This window comes from Pseudophryne corroboree, chromosome 6 (genome assembly GCF_028390025.1).
Source record: "Pseudophryne corroboree isolate aPseCor3 chromosome 6, aPseCor3.hap2, whole genome shotgun sequence".
NCBI lineage: Eukaryota > Metazoa > Chordata > Amphibia > Anura > Myobatrachidae > Pseudophryne > Pseudophryne corroboree.
This window is the reverse complement of record NC_086449.1, coordinates 349134822-349159324: the sequence shown is the minus strand read 5'-3', so window position 1 is coordinate 349159324 and position 24503 is coordinate 349134822. Positions and strand designations below refer to the sequence as shown.

Below are 24503 nucleotides of genomic sequence, written 5' to 3'. Positions count from 1 at the left end.
GGTTAGGGCACGTTGGGAAACACCCCCTAGGGTAGATAAGGCGCTCACACGCTTATCAAAACAAGTGGCGTTACCGTCTCCTGACACGGCCGCTCTCAAGGAACCAGCTGATAGAAGGCTGGAAAATATCTTCAAAGGTATATACACACATACCGGTGTTATACTGCGACCAGCGATCGCCTCAGCCTGGATGTGCAGCGCTGGAGTGGCTTGGTCGGATTCCCTGACTGAAAATATTGATACCCTGGATAGGGACAGTATATTGTTAACTATAGAGCATTTAAAGGATGCATTACTATATATGCGAGATGCACAGAGGGATATTTGCACCCTGGCATCTAGAGTAAGTGCGATGTCCATTTCTGCCAGAAGAACGTTATGGACGCGACAGTGGTCAGGTGATGCAGATTCCAAACGACATATGGAAGTATTGCCGTATAAAGGGGAGGAGTTATTTGGGGTCGGTCTATCGGACCTGGTGGCCACAGCAACGGCTGGAAAATCCACCTTTTTACCCCAGGTCACCTCTCAGCAGAAAAAGACACAGTCTTTTCAAACCCAGTCCTTTCGTCCCTATAAGGGCAAGAGGGAAAAAGGCCGCTCGTTCCTGCCCCGGGGCAGAGGAAGGGGAAAAAGACTGCACCATGCAGCCTCTTCCCAGGAGCAGAAGCCCTCCCCCGCTTCTGCCAAGTCCTCAGCATGACGCTGGGGCTCTGCAAGCAGACTCGGGCACGGTGGGGGGCCGTCTCAAGAATTTCAGCGCGCAGTGGGCTCACTCGCAAGTGGACCCCTGGATCCTGCAGGTAGTATCACAGGGGTACAAATTGGAATTCGAGACGTCTCCCCCTCGCCGGTTCCTGAAGTCTGCTCTACCAACGTCTCCCTCCGACAGGGAGGCAGTATTGGAAGCTATTCACAAGCTGTATTCCCAGCAGGTGATAATCAAGGTACCCCTCCTACAACAGGGAAAGGGGTATTATTCCACGCTGTTTGTGGTACCGAAGCCGGACGGCTCGGTGAGACCAATTTTAAATCTAAAATCTTTGAACACTTACATAAAAAGGTTCAAATTCAAGATGGAGTCACTCAGAGCAGTGATAGCGAACCTGGAAGAAGGGGACTATATGGTATCTCTAGGCATCAAGGATGCTTATCTCCATGTCCCAATCTACCCTTCTCAAAGGTCCAGGGAACAGTTAGAGGTCGGAGTAGCACTATCTCAGGTAGTGCTACGTCAGCACGGGTGGATTCTAAATATCCCAAAATCACAGCTGATTCCAACAACACGTCTACTGTTCCTAGGGATGATTCTGGACACAGTCCAGAAAAAGGTGTTTCTCCCGGAGGAGAAGGCCAGGGAGTTATCCGAGCTAGTCAGGAACCTCCTAAAACCAGGACAAGTGTCAGTGCATCAGTGCACGAGAGTCCTGGGAAAAATGGTGGCTTCTTACGAAGCGATTCCATTCGGAAGATTCCATGCAAGAACTTTTCAGTGGGATCTGCTGGACAAATGGTCCGGATCGCATCTTCAGATGCATCAGCGGATAACCCTATCTCCAAGGACAAGGGTATCTCTCCTGTGGTGGTTACAGAAGGCTCATCTTCTAGAGGGCCGCAGATTCGGCATTCAGGATTGGATGCTGGTAACCACGAATGCCAGCCTGAGAGGCTGGGGAGCAGTCACACAGGGAAGAAATTTCCAGGGCTTGTGGTCAAGCATGGAAACGTCTCTTCACATAAATATCCTAGAGCTAAGGGCCATTTACAATGCCCTAAGTCAAGCAAGGCCTCTGCTTCAGGGTCAACCGGTATTGATCCAGTCGGACAACATCACGGCTGTCGCCCACATAAACAGACAGGGCGGCACAAGAAGCAGGAGGGCAATGGCAGAAGCTGCAAGGATTCTCCGCTGGGCGGAAAATCATGTGATAGCACTGTCAGCAGTGTTCATTCCGGGAGTGGACAACTGGGAAGCAGACTTCCTCAGCAGACACGACCTCCACCCGGGGGAGTGGGGACTTCATCCAGAAGTCTTCCAAGTGATTGTAAACCGTTGGGAAAAACCAAAGGTGGACATGATGGCGTCCCGTCTCAACAAGAAACTGGACAGATATTGCGCCAGGTCAAGAGACCCTCAGGCAATAGCGGTGGACGCTCTGGTAACTCCGCGGGTGTTCCAGTCGGTATATGTGTTCCCTCCTCTTCCTCTCATACCAAAAGTACTGAGAATCATAAGAAGGAGAGGAGTAAGAACGATACTCGTGGCTCCGGATTGGCCAAGAAGAACTTGGTACCCGGAGCTGCAAGTGATGCTCACGGAGGACCCGTGGCCTCTACCTCTAAGGAAGGACCTGCTCCAGCAGGGACCTTGTCTGTTCCAAGACTTACCGCGGCTGCGTTTGACGGCATGGCGGTTGAACGCCGGATCCTGAAGGAAAAAGGCATTCCAGATGAAGTCATCCCTACCCTGATCAAGGCCAGGAAGGATGTAACTGCAAAACATTATCATCGCATTTGGCGAAAATATGTTGCGTGGTGTGAGGCCAAGAAGGCCCCTACGGAGGAATTTCAACTGGGTCGTTTCCTACATTTCCTGCAAGCAGGATTGTCTATGGGCCTAAAATTAGGATCCATTAAGGTTCAAATTTCGGCCCTGTCGATCTTCTTCCAGAAAGAACTGGCTTCAGTGCCTGAAGTTCAGACGTTTGTCAAAGGGGTACTGCATATACAGCCTCCTTTTGTGCCTCCAGTGGCACCTTGGGATCTCAATGTAGTTTTGGGGTTCCTAAAATCACATTGGTTTGAACCACTTGCCACAGTGGATTTGAAATATCTCACATGGAAAGTGGTAATGCTGTTGGCCCTGGCTTCAGCCAGGCGCGTATCAGAATTGGCGGCTTTATCTTATAAAAGCCCTTACCTGATATTTCATTCGGATAGGGCGGAATTGAGGACTCGTCCTCAATTTCTCCCTAAGGTGGTTTCAGCGTTTCACATGAATCAACCTATTGTGGTACCTGTGGCTACTAGGGACTTGGAGGACTCCAAGTTGCTGGACGTAGTCAGGGCCCTGAAAATATATGTTTCCAGGACGGCTGGAGTCAGAAAATCTGACTCGCTGTTTATACTGTATGCACCCAACAAGCTGGGTGCTCCTGCTTCTAAGCAGACGATTGCTCGTTGGATTTGTAGTACAATTCAACTTGCACATTCTGTGGCAGGCCTGCCACAGCCAAAATCTGTAAAAGCCCATTCCACACGGAAGGTGGGCTCATCTTGGGCGGCTGCCCGAGGGGTCTCGGCTTTACAACTTTGCCGAGCAGCTACTTGGTCAGGGACAAACACGTTTGCTAAATTCTACAAATTTGATACCCTGGCTGAGGAGGACCTGGAGTTCTCTCATTCGGTGCTGCAGAGTCATCCGCACTCTCCCGCCCGTTTGGGAGCTTTGGTATAATCCCCATGGTCCTTACGGAGTTCCCAGCATCCACTAGGACGTCAGAGAAAATAAGAATTTACTTACCGATAATTCTATTTCTCATAGTCCGTAGTGGATGCTGGGCGCCCATCCCAAGTGCGGATTGTCTGCAATACTTGTATATAGTTATTGTTACAAACAAATCGGGTTGTTTATTGTTGGAAGCCATCTTTTCAGAGGCTCCTACGGTTATCATACTGTTAACTGGGTTCAGATCACAAGTTGTACGGTGTGATTGGTGTGGCTGGTATGAGTCTTACCCGGGATTCAAGATCCTTCCTTATTATGTACGCTCGTCCGGGCACAGTATCTTAACTGAGGCTTGGAGGAGGGTCATAGGGGGAGGAGCCAGTGCACACCAGCTAGTCTAAAGCTTTTACTTTTTGTGCCCAGTCTCCTGCGGAGCCGCTATTCCCCATGGTCCTTACGGAGTTCCCAGCATCCACTACGGACTATGAGAAATAGAATTATCGGTAAGTAAATTCTTATTTTTTTAAAGTATGTGTTTAAAGATTCCCTTGACTTAAACAACAATGTGGGGCAGGTATAGCAACCAAACTTGTTAGCTGAGTAAAATTTATTTTAAATGTATAGTTTTCATTTTCAGATCATCTTTCTATATATAGCTGCTTCCATTCCAGAAATATGTAAATTAATGTAATCAGTAGTTGCATAACGTAGTATTTGAAAGATTTAACCCCCAAAAAATGCAACAGTCAGGAAAAACTCACAGTAATTATGCGTGTGTGTGTGTGTGTGTGTGTGTGTGTGTGTGTGTGTGTGTGTGTATGTGTATAAATGTGTGTGTGTGTGTGTGTGTGTATATATATATATATTAATTAGATTCTGACAAACAAGCAAAGTGTGTACAGTATGTACTATATATCCATGTGATAGGGAATATGGATTGTAAGCAGGGACTAATGATAAGGACTTAAATATTCTCTGTAAAGTGTTGCAAAATATATATGAATGCGATAAATAGATAGATAATTTAATACAACAGTAATAAATAAACCTGTGGTTTGATCAGTAAATTTCCACCATTCGCTTGTAACAACCGAGAAGATCACTGGAAATAGGGGGAAATAGCAGTCACCTTACCGACGCCGGGGAGGGGCGAGTGCAGCAAGCCCCTTGCGGGCTCGGTGGCGACCTGCGGTCGCCACAGATTCTATTCCCACTCTATGGGTGTCATGGACACCCACGAGTGGAAATAGTCCCTGTTGGTCGGCATGCCGACCATCGGGATAGTGAGCCGTCGGGCTCACGGAGGAGGTCATGTGACTGTCGGTCAGCCGACCGGCGGTCACATGACTACCACCCGGAAATAGCAAGTATGAATTAGGCACACAATGATGCACTGAAAAACAGTTAAACTAATATTTGTGTTTGAGAAGATAAAGGGCCTAATTCAGACTTGATCGTAAATGTGCGAGAAAAAGCACATTCACTAATGTAGCACACAAAGCCTGAATGTTAAAGCCATTAATACAGATAACAGTGTCATCTAATTATTCCACTTGAATGCTGCTATTCCGGCTCCCCCTCCTTCCAGCTATAGTACTCCACTCGCTGGGCGGAGTTTCGAGAAATGAGGCGGTTGCATTGTGATGTCACAACGCAACCACGTAATTTCATGAAACTCCGCCCAGCGATGAAGGCAGAGTTTGTTGAGGGGGTAGAGGCAGAGCCGGATTAAGGGGGTGGCCCAGGGGGTACGTACCCCGGGCCCCGCAGTTTTAGGCAGCTCTGTCCCAGCTCTGAAGCTCTCCCCGTCCTGCCAGCAACAGCAGCAGCATTGTGCTACAGTCAGCACATGCTGCTGTGTGCTGGCTGGTGTGTGGTGCTGCAGGGGAAGCTGCTGCACTTAGCAGCAGCAGCAGTTTCTTCTGACTGTGCGAGTGTAGGGGATCACATTGATCGCTCCCTCCTCTGGATTTACCCCTAGCTAAGGGGCCAAATCTCCCAAAAAATACTGATCCCCGTAATTTGCATATGGGGGCATGGCCACATCAGCGCGATTAGGCCACGCCCCTGAACCCGCAGCGGGCACAGCAATGAGATAGGGTCCCCCTGTCTCAAATGCTCTGGGCCCCCCGCAGTCATAATCCGGCCCTGGGTGGAGGCTGTCTAGTAGTGGGATGAGATCCTTCCTCATAGGGCCTGATTTTGATGTAGTTGCAGCCTTCTTTGGGTCTTTTGCAATTACGTTATGCTAAACCCTGTTGCACTGACCCAGTGGTTCTCAAACTGTGTGCACTGGCACCCTAGTGTGCCTCAGGACACTTGCAGGGGTGCCTCAGGTTGGTGATAGAGAGAACCAGTTCAAATTATTTATGGTCAATGTAATAGGCAAAACCAGTGCTGGTGTCTGAAAATATGTGGACAAACAGAAGCGAATCTTGTTCCTCACCTCATAATTAAACCTAAGTATGACATATAAACACAATTTACTTAATTCAATAAAAATTTTTCAAATTTGCCAATAAGAAACTTTGGTTTAGGGGTGCCATGAAAAAAATTCTGATACTCTAGGGCGCCATGATTCAAAAAAGTTTGGGAACCACTGCACTGGTCTATGCACTTGACCATCACCAAGATATATAATCACAAGGGCAATGGATTATTACTTTTTAAATTATATGTAATACTATATTGAAAAAATCTGCCCCCTACCTCTCCCCACATGCCCCCCTTCTTGCTACCCATTCCCTATCTGTCCCTACCGACTCTCTCCAGAGTTTCTATCTGCCCCTAACCCCCCTCTCCCCAGTTCCTATCTGCCCCTAACCCCCTCTCCCCAGTTCCTATATCCCTCACCCCCCCCCCCTTTCCCTCCACTCAATATGCAGCAATGTGAAATACACTAGAGGTATAGTATTAACATAAACACAAGCAGCAAGTGTGGCCGGCTGCAGGTTAGAGGCTGTGTCCTGTCTCCAATCCTTGCAGTTTCACTTTTTCCAGTTACAGTACTGTAGCTCCGTGCAGCCTGAGCAGCAGCATTATGTGGGGAGGCTGTAATCTCTCCCTTTCCCTATGCAAAGTGACAGCGCTGGGGGGGGGGAGCAACAGCTACTAAGGAGAGCAAGGGTGCCTGGACCAGCGGTAAGCCATCCCGGCGGCCCAATCCGCCCCTGCTGGTCATAGTCCGGCTCTTACCCCTCTGTACTGTCTAGATCAGTGGTCTCCAACCTTAATTGAGGTGTGAGCTTCTTTCGGAAAATAAAACCTCTGGAAGAGCTATCCCCTCCCCCCAATGCGCATGCATGCCTGTGAAAGTGGGTGTGGTCTCAGAAAAGTGGATGTGGTCTCACAAAGGTGGGTGTGGCCTCACAACAGTAATGCCCCCTGCTTAGTGCCAGATACACAAGTAATGCCCCCCCAGCAGTTCCAGATACAATTAATGCCCCCCAGCAGTGCCAGATACACAAATAATGCCCCTCAGTAGTGCCAGATACACAAATAATGCCCAATCAGCAGTGCCATATACACAGTCAAATAATGCCCCATCAGCAGTGCCAGATACACAAATAATGCCCCCAGCAGTGCCAGATACACAAATAATGCCCCCAGCAGTGCCAAAACAAACTGTGCAGCCACTCCCCGCAATGTCAATATGCCAGGTGAGATGGGCGGCTGGATTCCACCCAACGCAAGCGAGATAAGTATCCGAGTGCCGCTTCTTGCTTGGTACACTGTATACAAATCTCTTCCAGAGGGCACTGGAGCTTTAAGCATTGATGGGGTGAGTGGTGATCCATTAAGTACTATATATATATATATATATATATATATATATATATTTATTTATTTTTTATTATATGCATACGGCTGGATTAACTATGGGGCAGGTGAAGCTACAGCTCCAAGCTCTCCATTTAATTTAGGTCAACAGATGTCTGGTTTATGTATGGTGGAATGGCCAAGTTTTGCAATACACTTTACTTACCGGCATGCCACTCTGGTACCTGCCATGTGACGGATTAGTGTCACTAACCAGTTTGCCGCCTGTCGCAGTGGCCAGAATATCTCCGTGCTACCACAGAGATTCCTGGCCTCTTCCCTTCCCTTAAATGGCGGCTACATGCCTCCATGTTCACAAATGCAGGCAGACGCACCTCCCCGCCCCTGAAATGGCAGACTGTGAGAGATAGTCTGATGCCAGCTGGACAGTCTGATGCCAACTGCATGCTATGCAGCAGGACCTGTTCACACACGTGTAGAACACGTCTTGCGCATGTGAAGAATACCTAAAAGTACTTTGCACTGATGGTCGCAGGTGCAACCGCACCTGAATAACCCCCCATACTGTAGCCCCTGCCTGATAGTGAATGCACTAATGCAGCAATAACATGACAGCTGTAGAGAACTGTTCTATGTGCTTGTTCCTTTAAACACATTTTTCTGTATGACAGTAAACTGCCTGCACACTGCAGCACTGCCAGTGCCGATGAGTACAATGCTGCCCCTCTGCCCACCTAACATCACTCCAGTGAGCAGGGTACTGGGAGCAAGAGGAAGGTTTGGTGGAACAGCGGGAAGCTCAAATAAAAAAACAGGAACCTCCAGCTGAATGCTCAAGGGTAGGCAACTCTGAATCACAGGCAGCGGCACAAACATCATATGATGATGTTGCCATCTGGGGAGGCTATCAGTGGCAGAAGTAGAGGAGCACAAGAGGGACCTGGGCATACAAAGGTAAATTATCTACAGGGAGGGCAGTACAAAACAATAGGGGGAAAGGACAATTCAAAATAGGGTGGAGCAGAGGACAATAAACAAAACATGGGGAGTAAGAGGACAATACAAAACCGCAGAGAGTGGTCAATACCTAGAGGTGATATATCAGTGAGGCCTGTCAATGTCAGGGATGATAGTGTGCAGGACCTGGCAGTGCCAATGAGTCAGGATTTGTGGAGCACAATGCAAGATATACAGATAGGGAGGTATACACAATGCAGGACATACTGATGTGGAGGGGGCGAACAGTATACAGCAGGACATACAGATGGGGATTCGGGAGGGGGCGGACAGCGCAATGCAGAACATGTCGGTTAGGGGCTGCAAAATACAGGACATAGAGATGGGGAGGGGCAGGCAGCACAATGCAAAAAAGAGTTGGGGAGGGAGTGGACAGCACAGTGCAGGATATATCAGAGTAGAGGACAGGATAGAGCAAAGTGGGGGCGGAGCATGAAGTGACCCAGCATATGCTGGGTCCAATAACTTAGTTAATGTCTATATACAATATAGACACCCTCAACTCCACTAATCACACTTCTGCTCATTGGGCCTAATTCTGAGTTGATCGCAGCAGCAATTTTGTTAGCAGTTGGGCAAAACCATGTGCACTACAGGAGGAGCAGATGTAACATGTGCAGAGAGAGTTAGATTTGGGTGGGGTGTGTTCAAACTGAAATCTAAATTGCAGTGTAAAAATAAAGCAGCCAGTATTTACCCTGCACAGAAACAAAATAACCCACCCAAATCTAACTCTCTCTGCAAATGTTATATCTGTCCCCCCCCCCCCTGCAGTGCACATGGGCCCTCATTCCGAGTTGTTCGCAGCGGATCATCGCATCGCAAACGGCAGGAAACCCTCAAACTGCGCAAGCGCAAAAGCGGAAATACGCATGCGCAAAGATAACGATACGACACTTGTGCAGAATTACTATAAGAAAAACTGCTCGTAATACACAAACGAAAACGGGGAGTGACGGAGGCGTGGCAGAGGCACGGCTTCGCAATCCTACGAAATGGGCGTGAAAGTGGGAGTCTAGTGTGGGAGTATGCATCCAGCAGTAGGCGTGTTTTTGGCAAAAATGCGTATCCTATGTTAAAAGTACATAACAAATGTTCGCTATCTTGATGCAGCCGAAGAGTGAGTCTGCAGCTACTCAGCACTTGCGAAGTACTGTTACAAGTGTGTGTCTGCTCTAATTAGCAATTAATTAGCAACTGAATTCACCTGTTGAGCATTTGCTCGCAAAACACTGCTCTTACAAAATAATACAAACAGCAATTATATGGCCACTTAATATTTGTATTGGGGGTCATTCCGAGTTGTTCGCTCGCAAGCTGCTTTTAGCAGCTTTGCACACGCTAAGCCGCCGCCTACTGGGAGTGAATCTTAGCTTATCAAAATTGCGAACGAAAGATTAGCAAAATAGCGAATAGACACCTCTTAGCAGTTTCTGAGTAGCTCCACACTTACTCGGCATCTGCGATCAGTTCAGTGCTTGTCGTTCCTGGTTTGACGTCACAAACACACCCAGCGTTCGCCCAGACACTCCTCCGTTTCTCCAGCCACTCCCCCGTTTTTCCCAGAAACGGTAGCGTTTTTTCGCACACACCCATAAAACGGCCAGTTTTCGCCCAGAAACACCCACTTCCTGTCAATCACATTACGATCACCAGAACGAAGAAAAAACCTCGTAATGCCGTGAGTAAAATACCTAACTGCATAGCAAATTTACTTGGCGCAGTCGCACTGCGGGCATTGCGCATGCGCATTAGCGACTAATCGCTCCGTTGCGAGAAAAAAATACTGAGCGAACAAATCGGAATGACCCCCCTTGTTAGCACAAACAAATCTGACACACTCACAAATAATGCACTGTATTTTTTGTACAAATAAAAATTAACTGATGTTAAATGCATGTTTTAATTATTTGTTTAATAATCTCAAATGTGACTAAACAAACTTATAAACTACATCAGCTAAATCTTCTCAACATAGACATATTCCTTTGTACATACCAAATAAAATGAGCACCATAAGGCAGCCTACATTTAATGTGACTTAATATGTTTTTTTTTTTTTTTGGGAATATGTGTCCATATCTAATACTATGGCATGTTGCCCCTAGTAACCCAAGTTTTTTTTTTTTTTAATATGGTAAATTAAGTGTTGTGCAAGGCATACAGATTTAAAATTACACTATGCAATGTTTGTCTTAATATTCTGATTGTTCCCTTGTTCCACAAATGTCAATATGCCATGTTCAAGTTTACAGGGCACAGTTTTCATGAGTGCATAACCTTTAATAAAACACACAAACAATTGTAAAGTAATTTTTTTTTTACTTCAAAAAAAGTTCAAAATCAACAACACAACATGGCTACAAATGAGCATCACATACAGAGATGGACATAGCAGCAAGCAGATGGCATTGGGCAAATGCACATAGCAGAACCCAGTACAATGGTAACCCCTTCTTCTGACAAAATATGATGTTTTCAATTAAGTAAGTGAACCCCCAGCCAGACTAAACTTTTAGGGGAACTGAGGTAGATTCCGGAACAAACACACAAACATACACAGCACGCTAGGAAGAGGAAGATGGCTCAGGTGTAGGCACAAATAACTCACAGGCTACAATTTAAAGAAAACCTTTCACTTTGAGGGAGTTCTACATTCTGGCCACACAAGCCAAAAATAAAAAATACATCGAGGCAACATGTAAAACATGGGTGCTGCCCATCTGGAGAGACATCACTTTCTCTTTTTTCCCCCCGCCTGATGATGTTCTTCTTGGCTTGGTCTGCGGAGCGACCTTCGAGGGCCCTGCCCAGTGGGATGTTCTTCCTGGGCAGGGGGAGGGGAGGGAGACGATGTGGCTGGCTCTCTGCCACTGTGGGCAAGGGAGACAGCGATGTCTTGGAGCCCTTGCCGAATGGAATTGGCAGGTTCATGGAAGGAGGAGGCGAGTTGATCTTGGCCCTGCCTGATCTCTGCCAGACCTTGGCAGAGTTGAGCTACACCTTGCTCCACACTGGTTCTGTGCTCAGTGAGCCGGACAGGTATCTGGCTTACCTCCCGGAGCATCCTGTCCTGAAAAGCATTCAGGCGCTCACCATACCTGGCTATTTCAGTCAGGATTTCCGGGATAGCAGAGGGTTGGGTGGGGAGGCCAGTTGGAATCTGGATGGGTGGGATTTGTGGTCCCACACTGCCAGACACACTAGGTCCCTCCACCTCAGCCTCAGCCACATAACCCTCCTGTGACTCTACCTGCTCACCCCCCTGTGCTGTGTTATGTGCAAAGCAAATAGAAGAATGAGTGGAAAAAGAGTAGATAAAAACAATATGAGACTTTGTATCAAACAAAAAAAAAAAATGTGTGTAAACTTACCTGGCAAGTCATGTGCATGGAGTATTTCAGGCAGGTCCGTGTCCATATAAGACACCCCAACCCCCTCCTCGTAGCTCACACAGTCCATCGCTATCTCCTCCAGATCTGTGTATTCCACAGTGGCAGCTGGTCCTCCCCGTTGCCCTCGAGGCATTCCACTCCGCAGACCTCTTGCCCTTCAGGCGGGATTTGAAGTCGGCCCAACTACATATGTGGGGAAAAATAGGGGCAAGGTAGTGTTAAATTATGAAAACCTGCTTTAATATATAGTACACATGTTATGCATTTGGTTGCTATAGGCAACATCACATCTAAGTTACTTTTTAATTTACTTGGCACAGAAAATGGACTGGCAATATACACTTACCGTCTTCGAACTTCCTGCGAGGGGCGGACTATTGAGCCGACTTCATTAATAGAATTAGTGACGTCCCTCCAAATTCTGTCTTTGGTTGCAGCACCCATGTTTTTGGGTCCTCGATGTATTTTTTGCATGGCCTGTGTGACCAAAATCTGTAACTCCCTCTTAGTGAAGGCGGGGTCTTTTCTTTTTTTTGGAAGTAGCCTGTGAGCTATCATCCTGACCTTCATCACCATCTTCCTCTTCACTAGCTGCTTGTGTAGTTTGTGTTTGAGCTGCTAGTCCAGAATCACCCTCAGTTTCCCCACTAGCTATGTCTGGCAGGGGATTCACTCCTAACTCCTGGGTAGCAGAAGAAGGAGTTTGTATAGTACTGGGTCCTGCTATTTCAGAGTCAGCATTGGCAAACTCAAGCATCTGCCTCCGCAGTGCTAAGCTTCTATGTGCTAAAGCTGCCATCTGCTTCTGCACCTCGTCCATCTCTGCTGCCGTCTGCTCACGAGTAGCCATGTTGCTGGTGGCATGTGTGTATGCACGAGTGTTTAGCTATTTATAGCTGCGTGTGTTTTCCGGTGCGGAATTCCGCGCAGGTGTATATTATGCAAATTGGTCCACTAATTGTTGCATTGGCTATATAAGCGCCCTGCATGCAGCCTGTGTGCGTGTATGCTGAAAAATACTGAAGCAAGGTGGACATTTCTGAGAGCACATTTCTGAGTGAGTTTAGAGAGTATTTTATATTGTTTCAGTACAGTTTTTTTATGTAATATTCTCCTTTTCATGTATGTTGTTTAAGATTGTTGTATCCAATGGTTTTTAATTTTTAAAAATGTTTTTATCATATATATATATGTGAAGACTAATATGTTTATGATTTGAAGCCATATCTGAATGATATGTGTGTGTGTGTGTGTGTGTGTGTGTGTGTGTGTGTGTGTGTGTGTGTGTGTGTGTGTGTGTGTGTCCGCGGGTGCGAATCTCCGCCCATGAGAACTGTACAAACTGTCCTGCACATCAATGTACACATCAATAAAGTTTATTACAGATGACACCATACATTTCCAACCAATCACATGCAACCACAAACTATAAATATAAGGCCATATATGGAAAACGCCATTGCCATGATGCGCGCAGCAGCATTCACGCGCCGCGAGCTGCGCGTCCTGGTGGCAGTGATGGACCGCCGCGTAGGCCACGCAGGGCCCTTTGTCCCAAATAGGGTAAAGCGCGAGGCCTACGCGGAAGTCCGCTGCTTATTGAGGACCTGCGTCCGCAGCAGGCGGACCATCATACAGTTGGAGAGGCGGTGGAGCGACCTCCGCAGGCGTATGCCGGACCGGTTGGCGGAGCTCCGCCAACAAATCCGTAACCTACGTAGGCGCAGTAAGTAAAATATTACAGTACATAGATATTTGCATAAACTTTGCCTACTTTCACTAAGTGAGAGTGTGAAAATTAGCACACTTACAATAAATTATTGTAGAATAAACATGACAGTGTGTGTGAGTAGGGCAAGCAGTACTGACTGTATATCAAGGTGCTTCTGCAAAAGTGAATGTTGTTGTGCATAATTGCTACACAGGCTGACAACTGAACCCAATAACTTGCTCAGTGGGTTTTTTTTTATAATGTGGGTGGTTTTTGGAACTGGTGATGTTGCCTATATCAAACAATCAGATTCTATATATTATCTGATAGAAGCAGCTTAAGAAAGTTTACGTATAATCTGATTGGTTGCTATGGGCAACATCACCAGTTTAAACATTTTACAAACTTATTAATGTTACCCCTGTCTCTTTAACATGGGACAGAACAGAGTAATAGGAATATGCTGATGTTATAAATGTATATGCTAAAACCTAAATAGTACATATGTCATTCTAGGGCGAGCACAACGGCAAGCTGCTGCTGCTGCTGGGAGGCAACACCAGGCCCCTTCTCAGGCCCCCTCCCCTTCTGTCTCCCCCTCCACCTCTCCAGCCCACTCCCCCTCTCCAGCCCACACCCCCTCTCCAGCCCACACCCCCTCTCCAGCCACCTCACCCTCTCCGGCCCACACCCCTCTCCGCCCACCTCGCCCTCTCCGGCCCAATCCCACTCTCTTTCCCTATCCCCCTCTACAGCCCAATCCCACTCTCTTTCCCAATCCCCCTCTCCAGCCCAATCCCACTCTCTCTCCCAATCCCCCTCTCCAGCCCAATCCCACTCTCCCGACCAATCCCCCTCTCCAGCCCAATCCCACTCTCCCGACCAATCCCCCTCTCCAGCCCAATCCCACTCTCCCGACCAATCACCCTCTCCATCCCAATCCCACTCTCTTTCCCAATTCCCCTCTCTGCCCCCCTCCCCCTCTGTGTCCCAAAAAACTACTCCACCACCCTCACCCTATCATTCCCAAACCCCCTCTGTAAGGTCCTCCCCCTTCCATACTCTTACACAATTAGACCCTCCTTCCCCCATCCTGCCTCCTTCCCCCATCCAGCACCCATCCCCCATCCAGCCAACCTCACCCATCCAGCCTTCATCCCCCAGCCAGCCACCTTCGCCACCATGTGAATGGGTAGCAAAGGCCCCGGAGCCACTTGAGGGAGGTGGGCAAGTGGCAGAGGAGAGTAAGTTCACACAGATTCCTTAATTTTTTATTTTTTTTTAAAAACCACACATTCAAATAAATGCAGTGTTGTACTGTGGCCAATCTTTTGTCAAGGTTAAATGCTTGTCTTCTTCATCATGGTATGGATGATGCATTTACATTTGTGTAAGGAACATTATATGTACAGTGTCTACATCTGCAATGTTGAGGATGGCCACTCTGGGTCTCCAATCACTATGTCGACAGGTTTGGCTGCACAACAGTGTTTGTATGTGATACATTATATGCAAAACATTTATCCTTAAAACAGCCATGATGTAGTTACTTTGCCATTAAAGCGGGCCTGTCCAAACTGCGGCCCTCCAGCTGTTGAGAAACTACACATCACAGCATGCCCTGACACAGCTTTTGCATTCTCTGATCCCAAAACTGTGTCAAGACATGCTGGTATATGTAGTTTCACAACAGCTGGAGGCCCACAGTTTGGACATGGCTGCATTAAAGTGTGCTTTGTGCCTTAATTGTATAATATGTAATGTGAGTAAGTTAGTAATGTTTTCTTTGCATCTTCATTTCAAATGTGGCAGTTGGAGATCCCAGCAGTTTGCTGGAGATTGTTTGCCGCCTTAAAGGCAATCTGAGGGCCGTCATAGCGGACTTAGAACTTTTTGAATCATTTTTATATTTTTTTTTAATTTAAAAATATTTACATTAGTTTAAAAAATAACAAAACAAAAAAAATGTTTTTGAAGTTAAGCGGGTGTTGTGTTTATTAATGCTATTTTGGCAAAAAAGATTTGCATGTATAAATTGGTGAGCTAAAACACGTCACATATCTTATTTCTAAATATTTAATTAAAATAAAAAAAAAATAAAAAAAAATTAAGAGCTTATTGTTTACAAAAACATGTTAACACATTTATTCACACTCTACACCTCTACAACAACAACAACAACAACAACAAAAAACAGGCACATTTACCACATCTATATTTTTATTTACTTCTTTTAAATGTTGATGTCCAATTATGCCTACAAAGTGTTATTAAGGGATTCTTTGAAGACTTAATTGGTCATGACCATTATCATTCATTACACTAATTGGATTCGTAATTGAGGAAGGTTTGTGGAGTTTAAACTGAAAGGTGTAATTTAACTTTAAAGAAAAAACCCCCATTGCTGTGCGTTTTTTAGCTAAAGCATGTGCAATTTTAACAGGAATGTGTAAATCTACGATAAGTTAGGATTTTTACGATGAGGTTTGTGGTAATGCGATGGGTTCGCATTAGTGCGATGTCATTTGGCATACGCCTACTTTATGTAATCCTGCATACGAAATAGCAAAAACACGTTGAGGGCGGATATTCGCTATTTTGCAACATGTTCGCAATTTTGCTCATACCTTGTGCGAACGAAAAAAATAGCGAACAACTCGGAATGACCACCATGGTTTTGCCCAATTGCTAACAAATATGCTGCTGCGATCAACTCAGAATTACCCCCTTTGTTCACACACCCTGCTGATCGTAGCAGCAAAATTGTTAGCAGATGGGCAAAACCATATGCACTCCAGGGGGGAGGGGGAGTTTGGGGGGATGCAGATATAACATGTGCAGAGAGAGTTAGATTTGTGGAGTATGTTCAAACTGAAATCTAAATTGCAGTGTAAAAATAAAGCAACCAGTATTTACCCTGCACAGAAACAAAATAACCCACCCAAGTCTAACTCTCTCTGTACATGTTATATCTGCCCCCCCACCCCCGCAGTGCACATGGTTTTGCCCATCTGCTAACAAATTTGCTGCTACGATCAAGTCTGAATTGGGCCCTATACGCAATGAGTGACTGACATTTGGGGTCATTCAGACCCAATCACATGCTGCACTTTTTCGCAGCCGCGCGATCGTGTCTGAGCTGCGCATGCATGTGACCCGCAATGCACAGGCGCGTTGGCCGGGCAGAGATGATTCTTACGAAGAAAGCGACCGCACCTGCGATCGCAAGAAGATTGACAAGCAGAAGGTATTCGTGGGCGACAAATCACCGTTTTCTGGGAGTGTCCGGAAAAAAGCATGCGTGCCCGGCCATTTCCAGGGAGGGTTCCTCCCAGATCGTCGCAGCGGCTGAGTAAGTCCTGGGCTGTGCAGAAACTGCACAAACTTTTGTTTGTGCAGCTGACTGCACAGCCGATCACACCCCTGCACAGCGATTACCCCCTCCCCTGTAGGCAGCGATTACCTGGTCGCAGCAGTGCAAAAAATAGCCTGCGTGCGACCAGGTCTGAATTAGGCCCATTGGAGGTCATTCTGAGTTGTTCGCTCGCTAGCAGTTTTTAGCAGCCGTGCAAACGCATTGTCGCCGCCCACTGGGGAGTGTATTTTCACTTTGCAGAAGTGCGAACGCTTGTGCAGCAGAGCGCCTGCAAAATCTTTTTGTGCAAAACAAGACAAGCCCTGTAGTTACTCTTCGTATGCGTTGATTCTAACGATGGAGAGGCGGCTTTTGACGTCAGACACCCGCCCAGCGTTCGCCCAGCCACGCCTGCGTTTTTCCCGACACGCCTGCGTTTTTTCAAAGAACTCCCTGAACACGGTCAGTTGACACTCAGAAACGCCCACTTCATGTCAATCTTCCTGCGTTCGGCCGTGCGACTGAAAGCTTCGCTAGAACCTGTGCAAAACCACTATGCTCTTTGTACCAATACATCGCGATATGCATACGCAGATTAGCAGTTTTTTCACTGATCGCTGCGCTGCGAACAACGGCAGCTAGCGATCAACTCGGAATGACCCCCATTGTCATTCACTGCTGAATTCACAATAGCTGACAACCAGCCTGTCCCCTGTCCTATGTGCTGCTGCTGAGTGGCTGACCAAAGTGTGTTTCACTCTGTCAGCCAGAGCCGGCCCTAACCAATATGATGCCCTAGGCAAGATTTTGGCTGGTGCCCCCTAGCACCACCGCTGGTTCCGCCTCTGACCTTGCACCTCTTTCTCAGCACCATCACCCCTCACCCATAACAGTCCTTATTTTGGTGTTTATACCCCCTAAATTTTAAATAGGAACAGTTTGCACATTTGGTGCACAGCCCAAAAAGGGGTGTGTTTTTGCTGGCAAGGGGCATGGCCACACAATAGTACCCCCAATTCAAATTACGCCACACAGTACTGCAACTATATTCACATTTGATCATGCGATAGTGTCCATAATTCACTTTACATCCCACAGTAGTACCACTTTACCTTTTATATGTTACTCCTCACAGTAGAGCTCCTTATTCACATTACATCACACTGAATTGCTCCTTATTTACATTACACCACACCGTATTGCTCTTTATTTACATTAGATGACATAGTAATGCCCTTTCTATACGCAACACCACATAGTAGTGCACCCAGGGCCGGTTCTTGCCCTTGTGGCGCCCCGGGCAAAAAAATAAAAAAAAATCAAAATGCCAGGGGCGTGGCTTAATATGGGGGCGTGGTCAGTTACGCCCCCATTTGTAGCGCCGCTGAAAGAAAAGAAAAAAAGTATACTTACATCCCCGCTCCTTATTCCAGACCTCCGCCGGCGCCGCTCCTCTCCTCGGATGCATAGACACTAGAGGTCAATTATGACCCCTAGCATCTGTGCCACAATGCTGTGCGGTGCGCGATGACATCATCGCGCACCGCACAGCAAAGGTCCTCTCCACGAAGGGAAACTAGACGCATAGCGTCTGTTTCCCTTCACAGCGGGGGACCAGCGGGGGGCACCCGGGCACTGCAAGGGGCACAGTGGCGGATCTTGCCATGGTGCCGTGCCCTCCGGAAGGCGGCACCCCGGGCAAAAGTCCTGCTTGCCCGTGGCAAGATCTGCTACTGAGTGCACCTTATACACATAATGCCACACATTAGCAGTGCCGTAACTAGACATTTTAGCGATGTGTGCAAGAAACAGCAACGGCGCCCCATAGGGGCGTGGCTTCATGGGAAGGGGCGTGGCTACAAAATTATGCCAATTCATACTATGCTGCACAGTAGTCTCCATTATTCAAATTACACCGAACAGTAGCACCACTTACACACATTACGGCAGGTAGAGCCCCATTTTACACATTACGACAGTCATAGCTCCCTTAGACACAGTACAGCAGGTAGAGTCACCTTTTACACATTACAGAAGGTAGAGTCACCTTTTACACATTACCCTGGGGGAGAGAGGGATGGAGAGAGAGAGATATTGATTTTATACTGACATCCCTGTAGCCTAAATGCTGCAGACACAAGGGAAGACCAGCGGCGAAGCCTAGTGAGGGACGGGAAGCTGCAGGCTGGGGTGCTGCTGCAGTGGTCAGTGTGAGCTCAGCTGGACTGAATGCTCCCTGACTGCCCGCCCGAACGCCGCAGCGACTCGTGGCACGGGGCGCTGTGGGAGACAGTTGGGAAAGACGTCATCACGTCTCTCCCTTGCAGGTAGGAGGGAGGCAAAGCATCTGATTGGGCCCGGGGAGAAGGTGCTGCGTTGGTGCAGGTTGTGGGTGCGCTCAGCAGCAGAGGAGATGAGCGCACACCACACACAGCAGGGGCAAACGCAGAATTTGTAAAGGGGGGTTTCCAGATTATATATTTATGAATCCATATCAGTAACGGCACTCGGAGTTGACATGAGACAAAGAAGATTTGTACTAGACAAGAGTTTTCAGGGCATGCGAACTGTCATCAAAACAACATAAATAATAATTGTGTGGTCTTGATTACATGGCGCATGCCCTGAAAACGCTTGTCTAATACAAATCTTCTTTGCCTCATGCCAACTCTGAGTGCCGTTGCTGATACTGATATGGATTCATGCTGATTATGCTATCTGTGCGCCGGAGTGCCTTTAATGAAGCAGTAACTACCTTCTTTATATAATATATATATATATATATATATATATACATACACACACACACAAACATACTGTCATATATCTATGTGTATATGTCTATCTTATACTGTGTGCCTCTCTATAGTATATATATAGGGAGGCACACAGTATAAGATAGATATATACACATAGATATATGACAGTATTTTGTATAATATATATATATATATATATATAATATACACGATATATAGAACAGGAGGGGGCAGGTAACCTGAAGTCAGCGCCGCAAGGGTCTGTCCATCTGTGCTGCCTTCATTGAGCCGGAGCCTGCCCCTTGAAGTCCTGTTAAGCTGGGAACACTGAAAAAGGAGGCAGCGGCGCTGGAACTGGGAGCACAGCAGAGTGTAGGTCAGCCCCGGTGAGAAGAGTGTAAAGGCCGCCCGGCGCCCAATAGAGAAAAATCCTTTGTGCATTGCTGTTTAGTGCCTGCCGCCGCTGCCGGTTCTACCGCTTCCCCTGACGCCGGGTGCCCGAAGCTCCTCTCAACCGTAGCACAGGAGAGCTTTGTTGAGCAGCGCTCTCTATCTATAGGAGCTGCTGGCAGCGCCGATCATTGCTGCGGGAATCACAGGAGACAGAGGTAGAGCAGAGGCGGATTTAGACTTCATGGGGCCCTAAGCAAGACACCAAGGGGAACCCCCCTTTCTCAAACAATCCTCATTGTGTGCTTGCAGTGTCTCACTGGCATGCCCCCTCCACAGCAGCGTGTTCCCCACTACACAACATCAATGCACTACACCCCCCATAGGCTACAATACTTTGCTGCACTACACCACCGCAGTACATCGCTACATTACATCACTACAGTACGCCTACCTATACACTGCACTAGACCACTACACTACACCCCCCCAATATGCTGCACTAAATCAGTACACGCCCCTAATACACTGCACTACATCACTATATTACATCACTACGCCCTCCTACATGCCGCACTACATCGCTACACCACATCACTACGATATGCTGCACTATATCCCCCTACTGTATATGCTGCACTAAGTCGTTACACCCCCCATACTCTGCACTACATCCCCCTCCCCCAATATGCTGCACTACATCCCCCCTATATGCTGCACCAAGTCGTTACACCCCCTTTTATACACTACATTCCTCCTATATGCTGTACTTTCATTACACACACACTGCATTAATCATTACACCCCCCCCATTTGCCACATTAATCATTAACCCCCCCATTTGCCACATTAGTCATTACCCCCCATATGCTGCATTAATAATTACCCCCCCATATGCTGCATTAATAATTACCCCCATATGCTGCATCAATAATTACCCCCCCCCCCACATGCTGCATTAATCATTACACACACACACACACACACACACACACACACACACATTAACCATTCAACATACAGTAAATGTGCTACAGGCGCACTGCGGACACCCAGATCGCCGGAGTCTTACCCGGGCCGAGTGAGTCCTGGGTGGTAGGCTGGCAGCACATCCTTTCCCATAAGCTGAGAGCCTGAAGATAGCTGGATGATGCTCCTCACCGTTGTCTCGTCACCGGCGCACACACAGTGGGGAGGCCCGCAGGACGCGGGAGACAGAGAGCAACCACGTGGAGAGCCAGTGTGTCCAAGGTTGTGCCTTCCTGCAGAGCCGCAATGGGTCCTAGGCCCCGCCGACTTCTGCCTGGGCGTTAATTGCTTTGACGTAAATCCGCCACTGAGGCAAAGGTGTGTCCGTCTCAGGGGGGGTTTCTGCCTGCGTGCAGGAAAGCACTGCAGAGGCGGCCGGCGGGAGGCAGGAGGCAATTAAGAGTGGGCGGCGGGCAGCGGCCGTGCGGGTGGTGCTGCCAGATGGTGCGCCCACAGTGCAGTTGCGCTGTGTGCAATGCCCCTCTGGCACACACCTAGTTACGGCTCTGCACATTAGTAATGCATTTATACACATAATTCCACACAGTAATGCCCCTTACACATATGAGACACATCATTAATGTCCTTATAAATATAATGCGTCTTACACATTATGACAACCTTTATTAATGCTCTTTTACACATAATGTCCCTTACACATATGCCGCATATTGTTAATGCCCTTATACACATAATGACACACATAGTGCCCCTTACACATATGTTGCACATTATTAATGCATTTTTACTTGACACACATAATGCTCCTTACACATATTCAGAACACTACTGCCCAACCAACCCACTCACATGCACACAGCACTCACACTGCCACTAACACTGTGACCTCTACTTGGATACAGATGTGTCCTCATAAATCTTGCCTCAATGCTAACGTCGGGCACCTTTTTTTTATGAAAATGCATCTAATTTGCATTGCTATGTCGCTAGGATGCAAAAGCAGATTCTGCTGATTAAAATGATATGCAGCATGCCTATATTCTGTGTGTGACTGCGGCTCTATCTGCATATGAAATGCTACACATAGAATATAGGCATGCCACATATCATTTTAATCAGCAGAAGCTGCTGATGCCCTTAAGCATATCAATTGCCTAGTTTGCCTATGCCTATGGCCGGCTCTGCTGTCAGCCACCACCCCCATCAGCAGCAGCAATGCACACACAGAAGCCCAGTCAGCAACAGTGTGTGTTACTGTTTTGTATCAGATAAATTGTTATTGAATATAAAACAAGGAGAGAGTGAGCTGGCTGCCCAAAGCAGTGAAAGCACCACACAGTAACACAAAAAAACAACAACACAAAATTGGAAAATTGAGAAAAACATCGGGGGAGAATTCTAGCAATGGTTATACAACGAACATTGGAACCAAATATCCGATGTTACCGATATAAAACATCAAATGACTCCCATCCTTAGTGCATGTTTTTTTTATACATGGAAGATAAAATAGACATATCCTGTGTGGAATTCCACAAATAAATGGACCTCTATTCTGCTGGCTTGAAACAAATATTGGGTCCCCCTAGGTAAAGCTTGATGATGAGTAGACTGGTCTTCGAGTAAATGAAAGGCGGGATTTTGTTTACTTAATTTGTTTCCTCATTCTGACAGACAAGATAGTTTAAACAACAGTTTGTAAATGACTGCCCATTTTAACAAGTAGATTATACATACAGTATATCAGGTCTTACCAGAATCAGCTCATCTCCTACAAGTTCCCGAGTCCAGTATGTCTTGGGCCCTGTCCCATCCACCAAATTTTGCTTGCAGTATATCTTATTTTCCTTCTCCCACACAGGAAAACTCTAATAACCAGAAAAAAAAAGACTGAAGTCTGTGTTAAACAATGGCTGGTATTCAGATTGATTACAAATAACGGAGGAAGTTCAGTAGTTGCGAGACTTATACAGTAAAATGACACTGAAAACAAGTTTACCGTCACAATGGCATAGAAATGCCAGCCACATCATCGGAACTCGTCCCCCTTTCAGCCGGACTCATAGGGGGGTATTCAAATGTTTGAAAAGTCAATTGGGAGTATGTTTTTTCCTCTCTTAATTGACAGGAAAAAACAGACACCCAACGACTTTTCAAACAATTGAATTCCACCTATAGAATTTCATACGCAGGCCATGAACAAAAATCTGTGATTCCACGTGGCACCATAAGTGCAGCAAATAGCTGCACTTACAGGCGCAACATAATAATGCCTAATTGAATTGTGCCCCTTGAGGATTGGTCAGAAAATCTAAATCTGAAGTAGACAACACACATATATCCAATGTGCTACTAACAGGACTGATAGTAGACACTTCTTCAAGCAGGGGAATCAGTCACTGACATGCTTTCTTTGAATGGGGTGTGGCATGCGTGACCGGCGGTCAGGAGACTGGCGGTCAGCATACTGACACCGGGATTCCGGCAGCAGAATCCCGTGTGGGGTGGCGAGTGTAGCAAGCCCCTACGGTCGCCATGGGTGCTATTCCTACTCTATGGGTGTCGTGGACACCCACGAGTGGGAATAGTCCCTGTTGGTCGGAATGCCGACCGTCGGAATTGTGAGGGGGCAGGATGAAAGGAGAGATTATGCGACCTCCGGTAACATAACTACATCCCCTCGGACTGTTGTTATCATCTAGTGATTATGAGGCAGATGTACTGAACCTTGGAGAGTGATAAAGTGGAGGGGTATAAAGGACCATCCAATAAGCTTTTGCCATTTTTCAAACATAGCTTGTAATATTGCAGCTAGGAGCTGATTCGCAGGAACTTTATCCCTCTCCACTTTATCACTCTTGAAGGCTTAGTACATCTCCACCTATGTCCTGTTAATATGTTGTTATTGATGGTATCTTACTGCCCAGGATTGCATTGCAATATGCGATCAAATTGTGCTGCTGTATCATGCAGCACACGCAGGGACAGGAGCTTAGAAAGGAGCCCGTCCCTGTGATGTGCTGGGAGGTCTGCAGGGTGGTCTGTGCATACGTGGTCAGCTCTGACCGCACAAGCACAGAGGCCACTTCCATCTGCTACAATTGCAATGTGTAGCCCATAGGCTACAATGGGCTACTGCCATCTTCAGATGCAACAGCTGCTGGGACAGATATCAGGAATGCATCACATTCCGGATATTGGTAAATTGGGCAGCATCGCATCCCCTATAGAAACCTATGGGGGATGCTGCTGCTGTGGGAATGGAGGGATCACAGCTGGTATTGAAGATATCTGCTGCAGTCCCTCCTTCTTACATTCGGATGTTACCTAATATTTCAGGCTAACCCCCGAAAATGGGTGTTTTCTGTGAAATAGCCGCACATATGGAATGATAGATGGCCCCCTTACTATTCTCACAATTACTGAAGCCAAATAAAGTGACATAAAAGTATTTCTACAAATCAAAACAACTGGTACCCTGAAAGCTGCACTAGCTCCCCCCCCACACACACACACACTTTGGAGATACTGTAGTTGAACATTGCTTTCACAGTTATAGATTACCAACTTCATAGACCTTGAATTACATGTAATAGCCTGTGAGTTGCAGTCAGCCGTGAGATGTCAGCCATTTAGACTCTAGTTTTAAGCAACTCCT

The 24503-nt window shown here is 46.9% G+C and overlaps 1 protein-coding gene across 1 annotated transcript in view; it reads right to left on the bottom strand.

Moving 5' to 3' along the window:
• Nucleotides 1-24503, bottom strand: part of CRABP1 (cellular retinoic acid binding protein 1) — a 179383-nt gene that overhangs the window by 28028 nt on the left and 126852 nt on the right. Inside the window, exon 3 of the mRNA XM_063930433.1 lies at nucleotides 22600-22713. Within this exon, the coding sequence (XP_063786503.1) occupies nucleotides 22600-22713 (114 nt within the window). The remainder of the gene's footprint in view (nucleotides 1-22599; nucleotides 22714-24503) is intronic.